The sequence below is a fragment of the Phyllosticta citriasiana genome, assembly GCF_038021145.1.
Source record: "Phyllosticta citriasiana strain CBS 120426 chromosome Unknown IWZ02scaffold_3, whole genome shotgun sequence".
NCBI lineage: Eukaryota > Fungi > Ascomycota > Dothideomycetes > Botryosphaeriales > Phyllostictaceae > Phyllosticta > Phyllosticta citriasiana.
The window spans coordinates 1,848,965-1,860,520 of record NW_027117280.1 but is presented as its reverse complement, the minus strand read 5'-3'; the positions used below and the strand labels follow the sequence as shown (position 1 = coordinate 1,860,520).

General features: G+C 55.4%; 5 protein-coding genes across 5 annotated transcripts; 4 read left to right on the top strand and 1 right to left on the bottom strand.

Moving 5' to 3' along the window:
• The first annotated feature begins 446 nt into the window (after window positions 1–446).
• IWZ02DRAFT_189883 (uncharacterized protein) lies at window positions 447–1,370 on the top strand. Its single transcript, XM_066762413.1, has 2 exons — window positions 447–944; window positions 1,037–1,370. Exons 1-2 carry the CDS (start codon window positions 618–620, stop codon window positions 1,061–1,063), a joined length of 354 nt encoding a protein of 117 aa, XP_066625497.1. The 5' UTR covers window positions 447–617; the 3' UTR covers window positions 1,064–1,370.
• A 2,934-nt stretch (window positions 1,371–4,304) lies between these two features.
• IWZ02DRAFT_189675 (thioredoxin-like protein) lies at window positions 4,305–5,767 on the bottom strand. Its single transcript, XM_066762410.1, has 2 exons — window positions 4,919–5,767; window positions 4,305–4,865 (listed from the first exon to the last, which is right to left on the bottom strand). Exons 1-2 carry the CDS (start codon window positions 5,529–5,531, stop codon window positions 4,510–4,512), a joined length of 969 nt encoding a protein of 322 aa, XP_066625496.1. The 5' UTR covers window positions 5,532–5,767; the 3' UTR covers window positions 4,305–4,509.
• Window positions 5,768–6,296: 529 nt separating this feature from the next.
• On the top strand, window positions 6,297–6,994 carry IWZ02DRAFT_189673 (uncharacterized protein). Its single transcript, XM_066762409.1, has one exon. It carries the CDS (start codon window positions 6,401–6,403, stop codon window positions 6,896–6,898), a length of 498 nt encoding a protein of 165 aa, XP_066625495.1. The 5' UTR covers window positions 6,297–6,400; the 3' UTR covers window positions 6,899–6,994.
• A 1,309-nt stretch (window positions 6,995–8,303) lies between these two features.
• On the top strand, window positions 8,304–9,235 carry IWZ02DRAFT_189811 (uncharacterized protein). The gene is made up of 3 exons (XM_066762411.1): window positions 8,304–8,699; window positions 8,767–9,024; window positions 9,117–9,235. Exons 1-3 carry the CDS (start codon window positions 8,393–8,395, stop codon window positions 9,164–9,166), a joined length of 615 nt encoding a protein of 204 aa, XP_066625494.1. The 5' UTR covers window positions 8,304–8,392; the 3' UTR covers window positions 9,167–9,235.
• Window positions 9,236–9,416: 181 nt separating this feature from the next.
• On the top strand, window positions 9,417–10,333 carry IWZ02DRAFT_373386 (uncharacterized protein; the record flags this gene model as incomplete). The annotated part of the gene is made up of 3 exons (XM_066764700.1): window positions 9,417–9,605; window positions 9,688–9,974; window positions 10,045–10,333. Coding segments are annotated over 3 exons (765 nt in total), but the record flags the coding sequence as incomplete, so codon positions are not given.
• Window positions 10,334–11,556: the final 1,223 nt, after the last annotated feature.

Sequence of the window (11,556 nt, the reverse complement as noted above, 5' to 3'; positions counted from 1 at the left end):
GCCATGCCTCAAAGAGACCAAGCTCCTCCGCCAACCCTTTATCATCATCATCCTTTGCTCGAGCCAACCTCCACCCCGCACACGTCCGTCCCCGTCCACGTCCACGTCCACGCTCACGTCCACGTCCACGTCCACGTCCGCACCCCGCCATTGACTGCCTGGCCCGGAGCCGAGCTGCGCTGAGCTGAGCTGAGCTACTGAACCCTGTGACTCGATCCTATCCACGCCCCTCACCCTCTTCAACTCCCAGACCCTCGCCCTGGAGTACAACAACGTCCGCATCGAGGTCCGCCAGATCCCTTCGCGAGATTCGTCCTCCATGGCCACCAACACTGCCACCAGTGGTACGTGGATCCCAGATTTCTGTTCCATTCAGCAACATCCCTGCGCATATTTTACGCCCGTCCCAGCATTCGCATCAGTCGCCACCTACTGAATTACCATTTCAAATATCAAACATCATCCGCATAATCTTCTCGACTCCAATCCCCCTTCCTGCTTCGTCACAGTCTAGAAGCCGCAATCGTTCCCCATTGCCCATTACAAAACCGAATCTCCACTGACAAGCTCCAGGACTCGACGCCACACCCACCGGCAACCCTTCTCTCGACACCACCATGGCCGGCTCTCCCAACGACACCACCTTCTCCGACCCCTTTGGCGGCGACAAGCTCGACAAGATTGCCGGAAGCGACGACATGAAGATGCCACCCCGCGACTCGCCGGACAACCTCGACTCGCCGGTGAACGGCGGCGGCGGCGGCGGCGGCGGCAGTCCGACGTGTGACCGGCGTCAGAGCAAGGAGTGGGACGCCAGCAAGGTGCCGCCCTCGCGGTTCCAGAAGCGCAGCGGAAGCATCTACTCGACGCCGAGCAGCCGGGATGCGCACTTGGATGGCAGCGAGATCAGAGACAAGGCGTATTGGGCCAAGCTGAAGGAGAAGGTGAGCCTCCAAATCCCCATCCCCGACTTTTGCCCCATCGCGAGATGTGGTAGAGAGGAATTAGTCTGTGTGCTGACGTTTTGCCATTACAGGGCTGGGTTCCTTCCAAGAAAGCCTAGGAACTACTTGCACTGCCTCCCTTTGCGTTGGTGCATCATTCACAACCTCCTGTTACTTCCGCCTCCTGATTCAAGTATGCTACTGCTACGGTCGTCGCCATTATGATGCGCTCTTCTTCTCACGCCTCCGACCTTAAACCTTCTTTCTTTGCTGTATTAGTCGCATTGCACGCACCAAGATATCCTCCTCTCAACGGACTCGAAGACTGGAATTGGAATGGCAATGTTATCCGCCAACCCCCAGATCGCCAGCAAGCTTGCTCAACGTGACGTCTGCTGCCCGCGAGAGCTCCGCCTGGTTCATTCTGATAACAAGGCATGGCATGGCGCGGGGATGGAGAGCAAAGCAACGCAAAAGCAGATCAAGCACGCTTGGCGCGCGCGGGACGGTTCGTTAGTCGAAGAAAGGCAAAGTGTCACGATACCAATGATGAACCGGTCACTATTTTTTTTTTTTTTTTCCCCTCTCCTTCTGCTGTGTGTGTCTTTGTATCTTTTTCCTTCGTCGTACATTTTACAGTGTTCATCTTGGCCTGGTTAAGCTTGTCGACAGACAGACCTATCTGCCTGACCCACTTTCGCTGGCCTCAGTAATTTGCATCGTCTCCCTTCATATGTGTATTTGTACAGTTATTGGTACCTTAGCCACGGCAGATTGTGAACGACGTGCAATTGGCGATATGGCAATATCATCATTGAAATTATCACGTATCCGTATCCGTATACTCTCCGTCCTGTGTCTCCGACCAACCACTCTATGCGCTCAATCTAAAAACGGTCTGGCTAACAGTGTCGGAAACGACCGCCCGCACCCTTCCTCCTACGCATCAAACGCCGCCCGTCTGATATCACAGCCACCTTCACCACCACAAATCTTTCCGGAGAGATATCATCCTGACGCCACCGCGCATCCCAAGCGCCTCAGCCGGTTTCCCGCCTACCTACGCGCATGCGCGCAATGGCACGAAAGCTGGCAGCTAATCTAGACACGAATGTGCCTCGAAGGATTGCATTCTGCAGCAGTGGTAGCAGGGCGGGCGAACTAGCGGGAGCCGTCACTCATGACGAGCCTCAACTGCTACCTAGTTAGATTGTGTCAGGGTCTTTTCTGCAGCGGGCGGGCGGGCGGCTGTCGCCGCTGTGTGGAGGCGGAGGTCGTCGTGTACTGAGTTCTTTGCTGGGTGCGTCGTTTGGTTTGGGATGAGTGTGGGATGCTGATGTGTGTGATTTGTGCACCTTTCTAGAGAGACGGAAGGGTGGGCAGATTGCGTAGATAGATTGATGGCGGGGCCGGAGCATCTGTAGAATATAATACATGTAGGTGGCACACCATCACTTCGTCTCCGAGTCTTGATAGTAGTCTACTCCAGACAGGAAAAAAAAAAAAAAAAATTTAAATAAATAAACAAGAGCGGCAGAGACGCGGCGGCAATCTGAATAGCAGTGAAGCAGCAGCAGCAGCAGCAGCAGCAGCAGGGCAGAGAAGCAGACTCCAGTACACAGCCTGGCTCATCACAAACACAAGGGACCATCCAAGCACACCTTTTGACCTGTGTGTATGCATGCATGCATGTCGAAACCCAAATCCCAGATCCCATCACTAAAGCAAACCGTATCGGGACCCCCCCCCCCCCCCCCCCCCCCCCCCCCTCCCCCCCCCCCCCCCCATATCCAGATGGCATTTTGCCCGTGTCGTGTCCTGTCGTGTCAGTTCGCATGTCCGCCACTCTGGTATGTAGGTAGCTAAGTCATGTATGTAGGCCACGAACGAAAGTCAGTCAGTCGTTGGGTGTCTAAGAGACTTAGGTTGAAACGACTATCCTGCCTTGCATTGCATTGCCTTGCCCTGCCTTGCCCTGCCCTGCCCTGCCCTGCCCTGCCCTGCCCTGCCCTGCCCTGCCCTGCCCTGCCCTGCCCTGCCCTGCCCTACTCTACCCTGCTTCAAATGCTTGCTTGTACTGTGTGTACTAAACAGTCCAGCTTGCTGTGTTCTTTTCGAGTGCGTGCGAGCGGCTCGCGACTGACGCGGCGAATGCGAAGTTCGTGTTGTACCGTATAGTGCGAGACGCTAGAGAGAGCGTGAGAGAGTGAGCGTTTGCAGCACTGTTGAGGGACGGAGTAGATGGAGTGGTGCTGCGATCAAGATGTCGCTGGTATAAAGGTAAAATGTAAAAATGCCGCTTGCTCTACCCTCATCTCGCCGGTCGAAGGTAGCTAGATGGGCAGCCGATTAGCGTGCGCAGCTCTCACGGCGGTAGCTCGAGCAGCGTCGTGCGTCTATCGAGACGTGAAGCCGCAAGCGACTGAGCCTGCCTGCGTGGTCAACGTCATCGCGCGTTCACGTCAGTAACCACTGACGCTTGGTTGCTCGAGGACCTCATCCCGTGATTCGCGACCATCGCGCGCTTTGAAGATTGTCGTGATTTCATTGACGTTGCTGCTACTCCGTCTAACCAACCTGGTAACCAACCAATCAGCCAGCGCTAGAACCCATGTGTCCCCTCCGCCCTGAAAGCATCATTACTCCTGACCCTCCCCGCTGCCCCGTTTTAAACTCCGTGTGCTTCTCGACTACCGCCTGCAGGCCCGACTGGCTCACAAGCAGCGAAATTGTATCTAGTTCCCCAACTTAGTCGACAAATTCGCATCCAAAAACACAAAATGACTTATTAGTCTATTGTACAGGGTATCGGGTCTGCACGTGTTTTCTGTTCTCATTGTGTACTCGGCCTCGAAGGTAGTCAGGTCGTGCTGTCCTCGTTATTTGTACCACGTCGCGTGTAGTTGCGAGTGTGCAGATGGGTTTGGTTGCTCTGTCTTGCTTTGAAGGGCCGATAGTATTCCAGCCCGTGTTCTTTGATGGCCGATTCCGTAAATTTGGTGAAAGAAGAGTTATGGATTGAGCGAGGCGAGTCGGAGAAACAGCTGTTCGTCGAAAATGGCATGGCGCCAACGTCTTTTGACAAGGATGACGCGCGAGACCGAGTCCGTGGAACAGGTCGATTGGGGTCAATCGTCGAAAATTCTTTGAAGTCATTGGAGAATCAAGGCGAAATTCCAGAAATAGGGACAGGTCATTTTATTGTCGACCATTGCAATGCGCAACTGAGTGATCTCCGATTTGCTTCTCCGTTGTTTGTTCTGTGATTGGGCTGTGTTTGATTCGGCGCGTTCGTTCCGCACGCCCAAGTCGAAGGCAGGCGTGGACATGGATCGACGATGAAGAAACGTTTCAGGCGCTTGCTCAGCGCGTGCGTGTCCACAAGTCTCAAACAGCAGTTAAGCGCTTGTGTAAAGTTGAAAAAGAAAAGGTCGATGATGGCGGTAAAGGCGAGGCAAGCATGTCGAGGTGGTGTGAGTCAAGCGCCGCCGCCCCTCCCTTGCTGCGACGGTCATCACCTCGGGAACTGATGGATTTTGTTGTCTTGAATAGCCGCGTGTTTGTCTCACATGTTCCGCTTCACCCGGACCCTCCTCAAGCCCTCCTTCTCGGTAGGCTTGTCTGCCGTCGCCTTGGCTTCGACGATGCGCTTGCCGCCCATGCTTCGCACCGTCTCCTCGAGCTTGCCCTTGAGATGCAAAGCCTCGACGTCGTCACCACCACCAATGCTCCGACCATTGATCAAGATATTGGGCACTGTGCGACGGCCGGTCGACTTGGCAAGGGCGGTCTGGATGGCAGAGCCTAGAGGGTGTTTGTCGAGCTCGACCACATATGGAGCCGGCTTGATGGAGTATTCTTCAAGGAGAATGCGCTTGGCCTTGGCGGAGAAGCCGCAGTAGGATTTGGAAAATATGATAACTAGAAGCCCGCGTCAGCATTCCGTGCGCTTAGGAAAGCGGGGCTTTACTTACTCGGGCTCTTTTTGAGAATGGCATTCAATTCCTCTTCGGCCTCCTTGTCTTCATCTGTTTGGTCGACAGATGAGGACGCGTCGCTGCTCGATTTGGCACCATTGGCAGATGCGGCTCGGACGCTGTCGCCCACATTCCCGACCCTAGCCACACCATCGACGGAATCGGACTTGCCATCCTTCATGATGACTCTGCCGGCGACGCTTCGCTCTCCGGTGATTTCGTCTTGCTCGCTAGACGCATCCGACTTGGCGACCTTGACGGAGTTGGCCTCGGCTTTGCCAATGACCCGATCCTTCTCCTGGTCCGCCTTGCCGGCCGCAACCACCTCCTGGATGCGATCACCCTTGAAGTTGGCGCTCTTCTTGGCCTTGTCCTCGGCGGCCTTGAGGCGTTTGCTGACGTCGTCATCGGAAGTGGCCATCTTGGGCTGCACATGAGGTTGCGCATTGTTGTTCTTTTCGCGTTGTGACAGAGCGTACTGGGTCTTGCGGTAGAAGTCGGACTCGCGTGTTTGTCTTGCGGCGGAGGTTATGTAGAGGATGGTGAGCACGGCGAGGAAGACGACGAGGCCCAAGATTTTGAAGCGGCGCTGCGATCGAAGCGTAGCCATGTTGGATGATGCAATAAGGCGAGGCGACAGTCGGGGAGGTAGGCGAGTTGAAGGAGGCAATAACCTGAGGTTCAGGCTGACAAAGGAGTGGAAGGTCGGTATTAGATATTAGAGGCGAGGAGAGCAGCGGACGAGGGGTTTTCTGGAGACTCGGGGGGGTGTTTCAGCAGAGGAGAACAAGGCGGAGATGATTGGTATGAAGATGTGCACGAGCTGGACAGGTATCGGAATGGAGGGTCGTTTTGGAATGGCGGCGAGGTCCGGGTGGTGTGGACTATGGCAGTAGAGAGGAGAGGTGGAGAGGCAGTGCAGGATGGAGTTGGGAGGTGTTGGAATGCCTCAGCTATGGCACCTCCCGCCTGCTTGGACCTGGCCCCCGCTCGCTGCTGGGCTGCCAGGGCGACATGGAACCACCTGCGCCACCACCCGCCTCTGGCCCGACGACTCGACCCGCCCGACAATGAATGAATGAATGCTGCGACTCTTCTTCGTCAACTCCCATCACCATCACCGCCTCTCTTCTCCCTCTGACTCTCCCCTCTCCTCCACAAATGTACGCATATTGATCGGCACCGTACGTCAAACACTCGCCATAACAGCCGCTTCTGGCGAGCTTGGCGCCTCCACCAACTTGGCGCTTTTCGTGTATCAGGAGTCGTGATGGTTTCCCTGCACGTCGACGACGCGGAAACAGGGTTGCCAATGGCTCGACTTGGTCTCACACTGCTACTTACTTAGCTTGATTCTCACTCAGAGCGACGACAAGTGCTTCAGCTCACCCTGCCCTAACCTAACGCGCGCCGTTTCCCTGCCATTTCCACTACCCTTACCATGACGACCTGCTTCTGACTCGGCATACAGCAACACAAATGACTTGCATCCACCAGCCCTGCAGACCCATAGCCCTTGTCGTCCCCCTTGGTTTCCCCTTTTGCCTGCAGCTCTCGCGAGCCGCATCATCGCTGACGACGCAATCGCTGCAACTGACAGTGGTCCGAGCCTTCAATGCTTTGCCTCCCACTCTGCGTTGCGCAATCATTGCTCCTGTGCACGTTCAAAATTTAGAGTTGAGCCCTGTCGATCGGGATTTTCAGGAGCATTGTGGAGTTGATAGACGACCTCATCTCTACACGACGCATGCGCGGCACAACAACATCGGCACATATTCAACATCAATAACCCTGCCATCTTGGCCTTCCCAATTCAGAAGCATTCTTCAAGCATGTCGCCGCTTGATTGTATTGCTAAGCCTTCCTCTTCCCGCTTTGTTGCCGCGACCCCTGGGGGCCGATCCGAATTCGATTCCAAGGGTGTCCTCTCGAGAGGCCACGACACCAGCGCACCAACCGAGGCGATCAGCGACCTAAAAAAGAAGCGTGATGTCACGTCCCCATTCCCACCATGCCCATCGCAAGCTGCCACGCGCTCACATAGCACTGCCGACGACTTCTAGCAGCGATTGACCCAGCGACGCGTCGAGTTTGATTCACTGATGGGCTTGTAAGAAGCGACTGCAGTGTTTTTCTTTCTACCAAGTCCCATGCTGGTTTCGACTAGCCATGTATCGAAAGACTGGTTGTGCGGGCCCTCTTCAGCTTGCTTTGCAGCCCCTGATGATGGCAGAAGCGACAACAGTTGGTGATTCGCCAGTTCAGGCCAAGTTCGCAAATCATCAATATGCTGATGTGCAAGTCTCTTCCGCTTGGTGCAGTATCGTAGGGCTAGCGCACGGTAAGATATCATGTCCTTCCAAACAAATCCTAGTGTGGAGAAGGAGTCAATTGCTCTATCATCAGAAACACAATCTCCCAAGCCATCATCTCGCTTGGCAGACGGCACGAAGGTACATCACCCGTTCTAAGAGGGCTGGGCGTGAGAAATGTGTCCATTTCAGCTGCAACCTTTGAACACTTCATTCTCTGCAGACTGACAAGGGGTAGCGTCTACCCCTTTCCCCTTGAGCTAGTCGTCACTTGACGTCGCGAAACGTCCTAGCGGAACTGATCTATGGAACTGGAAGTTCACACCTCATGTCGTTGCACGAAGGAGGCTTTTGAACACTCCATCAGCATTCGCTTGACGACAATGATATCTTATTCGAAAGTAGCATTCAAGACTCGCTTGAAGCATGTATATACAGAAGCAGCACAGGATCCCGTGTGCTCCCCGAGTCTTTGGTCCCGTTTCATCTAATTGCTGGCAGGACATGGTTGCAGATTTCGCCTCACGAACCACAACTTCATGTTGAGGTTTGGCTGGGAGACGAGTGCCCATAAGAGCTTATTTACGCCTGCAGCTGGATCGTGCAGATCCCAACGTGGTTTCTGATTGGCTTGACTCTGAACTCTCAATTTGCTGGCCCTCGTATGAGCAGACTGCATAGTGCCAAGTGTATGCGCAACCGCGGCGAGCGAACAGGGAAAATGGTCGATGGACTGCGGAGACTGTCAAACGTCTCACAACATGGCATCGACGCTGGCTTTGCGCGTGGCGGCTCAAGTTCTACCCAATGGCTCGCCATGACGAAAGCCACAGATGGTGCACGATGGTTCGCCATGTGATGGCAGCAGAGGGGCAAAGCGACGTCACAGTTGGACGCTCAGTTTTGCAAAATGTCGAAGCACTGGAAGATCGTGGTCTGGGCAGATTTACTGGAGGCGGACCTTGACGCATTGGGAGCATAAGCCGGGCTTGGTGAGAGAATCAGGAGCTGAAAGTGGTGATGTGCCAGCGTTGTGCAATTTTTCTGGTCCGACCTCTCCAATACTGCCCCAGCTTGCGAATTACACGATACGCAGAAGTTTGAGGACTGTAGGTGGCAATGGTATCCTGTTCCGCTACTCCGCTGCCAAGCTCAGGTCATGCGTCTTCTCCGCACAACCCTCCACCTCGTCAACAAGCAGCAACAAAAGCGCAGCACCGCCTGCAAACACACAAAGGCGACGCTGACTCGACTTCTCGCCCCTTCTCCAACACTCTGTCGGCCGACAAAGGACGTGAGATGGCGACGCCTTTGCTCCGCTCGGCTCATTCGGGTAGTGCGACTGCGGCGCTGGCTTCGCAAAACAAGATTACCTTACGTGGACAATGGGCAGGTCGGAGTCCTAACAGCAGTCGCTCGCCGAGGACAAAGAATGCTTCAGACCCCATTTCAATATCAAGAGCTGCGTATAGAGCCCAGCCCATTCAAGGCCTCTTGTACACGCCGCCACGCAAAGTTGACACGTCCGTTTAGCCGGCCTCGCGTACGCAGAGCTTGTGTTGGAGCCTCGGCCAAGGTCTGGCTGGGAACGATGCGCGTCTGCTGACTGGCAAAATGGTCAGTTACGGACGGACGATAGCCGACCTTGGAGTAAGAATTGTGGAGAGGTGGGAAAATGCGGAGATGCGAACGCTGAAGGATTCGGTATTGGGCGAGAAAACGCCACCACCACGACCACCACCACCACCCGCAGACGTCGCGGCCGCCGGCAACGGCAATGGGGCCCTTCTCGTCGGTCATCCCACCGCCCTCTTCTCCCACCCTCTGCCACCTTCTAATAAACATGGCTAAATCCAAGTCTTACGCTGACCAGATGAAATCAGAATTTTTCTGTCTCAAAATTTTCTTTCTCTTCTCGCCTGCTGCCCTTTAATCCCCTGCGTGTCATGTCCTGCCCCATATCATTTCGTTCCTGCTTGTTTCTACTCTGCCATCGCCGTTGCTATTTCCACAGTCTACTCCCTTGGGATCCAGCTCCAGCAGCTTCTTGAAATCCCTGAACAACCTCAAATCATTGCGCCTGTATTGTTTGACTATGGGTGTACTGCGCCGCGCGTGGCCACCCTAGCCCTCCTCTTATCCCTACTCCTTTGGTCATCTCACGAACTATTACTCCGCCGAATATGGCACCAGTTGAAACGCAGTTCGACCGACGCTCTGCGGAGTCTATCGGCAAACCAATCCATCCAGACGGATTGATCCTCGAAGCTTGGGCCCAGGGCTTCATGGTCGGCGCGCTCATAGTAATGAGCTGCGTAACAGTGGCCAACATGCGCAAAGGAGTCATTCTGCACAAGCTCATTCTGACAGAGGTACACCCCACAATCAGAGGGGAAATGCTCCAGCCAAACAACGGCTCCCAAAACTAACAATTGGTCTCTCTCTCTCTTGCAGCTCATCCTAGGCACCTTTCACGGCACCTTCATCTTCCCGCATCCACCAGTCTACGGCTGGTACTTGTCAGTCACGGCTGTCGCCCTCAACACGTCGTGGAGCCTGCACAATGTGATTGCGTGGATCAAGAACAAGCCGTTCCTCAGCAGTCCGGTGAGCCGTTTCTACATCACGACCGTCGCGCTGGCGCAAATCTACTGGATTATCGAAATCTACGCCAATTTCGCCTACTTCAACAACTACAACAAACTCTTCCTCAAGACGCGCCCACTCGAAGCGCTGTTTCGGTGAGCAATCGTCCTACAGTTGGTGCTAGTAGACGTGCGCAAATTTCTTGACTGACTTGTCTGATCACAGGGATCCATGGTGGATTTGGACCTGTTCAAGCCTCCTCTACAACATCCACACGCAATACAGCCTCTCGCTCTGCACCATCATCCGGGCATCGCCGCGCTTCGGACTGCTCCTGGGCTCCATGCTGCTCAGCGTGCTCTTCCTGCTCATCGATATCGCGGCCGTCGTCGGCGCCTTCAACTCGACCGTGCTGCCCGACGGCCTGAATCCCTGGTGGAAGCTGAGCTTCTGCTTCAAGTGCCTCACCGACACGCTCGTCCTCGACGACTTCAAGACGGCCCTTGATCGCCTGTGGCGCGCCCGCAACCGCCAGTTCTCCCGCAGCACCGTTCTCAGCTGTGGCACCAATGCCTCGACCTCGTATGCCCGCGGCGATGACGAGGATCCCGTTGGCCGCACTGCGTCGTTCACACCGCACGCTGGCGAACGCATCACGTGGACCGGCCGCTGGGCGGGCGACGGCGTTCTCGAACACAGCGTCTCTCGCGACACGAGCTGTGTAAAAGAGCAGCAGCAGCAGCAGCAGCATCCAAGCCAACCGCCCCCAGCCCGCCGTTACGGCAACGTGCATCGCCAATCCTCATCCTTAGGCGCCATGATGGCGGGCTCACCGCGCAGCGGCAGCGACGGTGACGGCGTCGCTGGCGTCTGGTTGGACGTCGTTAACGGCGACGACGACGACCGCAACCATGCAGCAGAAGACGACGCCAGGCGGCAGGGCTCGTCGGATGCGACGACAGCGGCGTCGGGCAAGTCGGTCTCGCGCGATTCGTCATCAGCGGCGGCGGCGGCGGCGGCGGCCGAGTCGCGCGATTGGGATTTGGGGGCGAGGCGGACGCGCACGAGGACGAGCGATATGAGTTGGGGTTCGGAAAGGAGACTGCTGTAGCGGCTGAGGGACTGCGCGCGCGTGCGGTGCTTTTGGGTCTTTGATTCCGTCGGGTAACGGTTGGTACGGGCGGTCTTTTTGTTCCTGGAAGAGGCGCTTTTTGTTATTGTTGTGATTCCCCCCTGGATTGGTCAGCATGTTGAGGTGGTTGGTCTGCCGGATGGGCGCATTGGAGTTGGATACAGGTCTTGTTTTCGTGCGGTTGCGCGCAGCGTCGGATGGCATGTGCAGTCTATCGATTCTTCCCTTCTTCCTATGATTTATCATTACATGAATACTGACGAGACGCGGCGGCGCGTCGAGCACGGCAGTCACAGAGGCATTGAGATGCCGGACGGGAGGCAGACAGGCAGGTCGATTGGTAGGTGGTTAACCAGGCCAAATGTCCCCGCGGAGATATATGTATTGATGTGGCTGCAGTTTGTCGGCCTTGGCCTTGGCCTTCTTTGCTCTTCTCCCTCGAAGGAAACTTCGCAATGCTGGAGTGGGTGATTGGGGGGAGATGCGTTCGTTCATGGATGGACTGAGAGCGTGTGTGTCAAATTCTCGAGGGAAGTAAATGACGAATCAAAGAAAGGAGAGGAGGAAAAGTCTGTTGACTGATGGTGTGTTCGCTTAATTCCCAT

What these genes read in the sequence shown, in the direction of transcription:
- IWZ02DRAFT_189883 (XM_066762413.1), top strand. Translation starts at nt 618, where the DNA reads ATGGCCGGCTCTCCCAACGACACCACCTTCTCCGACCCCTTTGGCGGC. An exon ending in GGGCCAAGCTGAAGGAGAAG is followed by an intron (nt 945 to 1,036) that starts GTGAGCCTCCAA and finishes TTGCCATTACAG; the next exon opens with GGCTGGGTTCCTTCCAAGAA.
- IWZ02DRAFT_189675 (XM_066762410.1), bottom strand. Translation starts at nt 5,531, where the DNA reads ATGGCTACGCTTCGATCGCAGCGCCGCTTCAAAATCTTGGGCCTCGTC. An exon ending in CATTCTCAAAAAGAGCCCGA is followed by an intron (nt 4,866 to 4,918) that starts GTAAGTAAAGCC and finishes GCGGGCTTCTAG; the next exon opens with TTATCATATTTTCCAAATCC.
- IWZ02DRAFT_189811 (XM_066762411.1), top strand. Translation starts at nt 8,393, where the DNA reads ATGCGTCTTCTCCGCACAACCCTCCACCTCGTCAACAAGCAGCAACAA. An exon ending in ATTTCAATATCAAGAGCTGC is followed by an intron (nt 8,700 to 8,766) that starts GTATAGAGCCCA and finishes ACGTCCGTTTAG; the next exon opens with CCGGCCTCGCGTACGCAGAG. An exon ending in ACGGCAATGGGGCCCTTCTC is followed by an intron (nt 9,025 to 9,116) that starts GTCGGTCATCCC and finishes AGATGAAATCAG; the next exon opens with AATTTTTCTGTCTCAAAATT.
- IWZ02DRAFT_189673 (XM_066762409.1), top strand. Translation starts at nt 6,401, where the DNA reads ATGACTTGCATCCACCAGCCCTGCAGACCCATAGCCCTTGTCGTCCCC.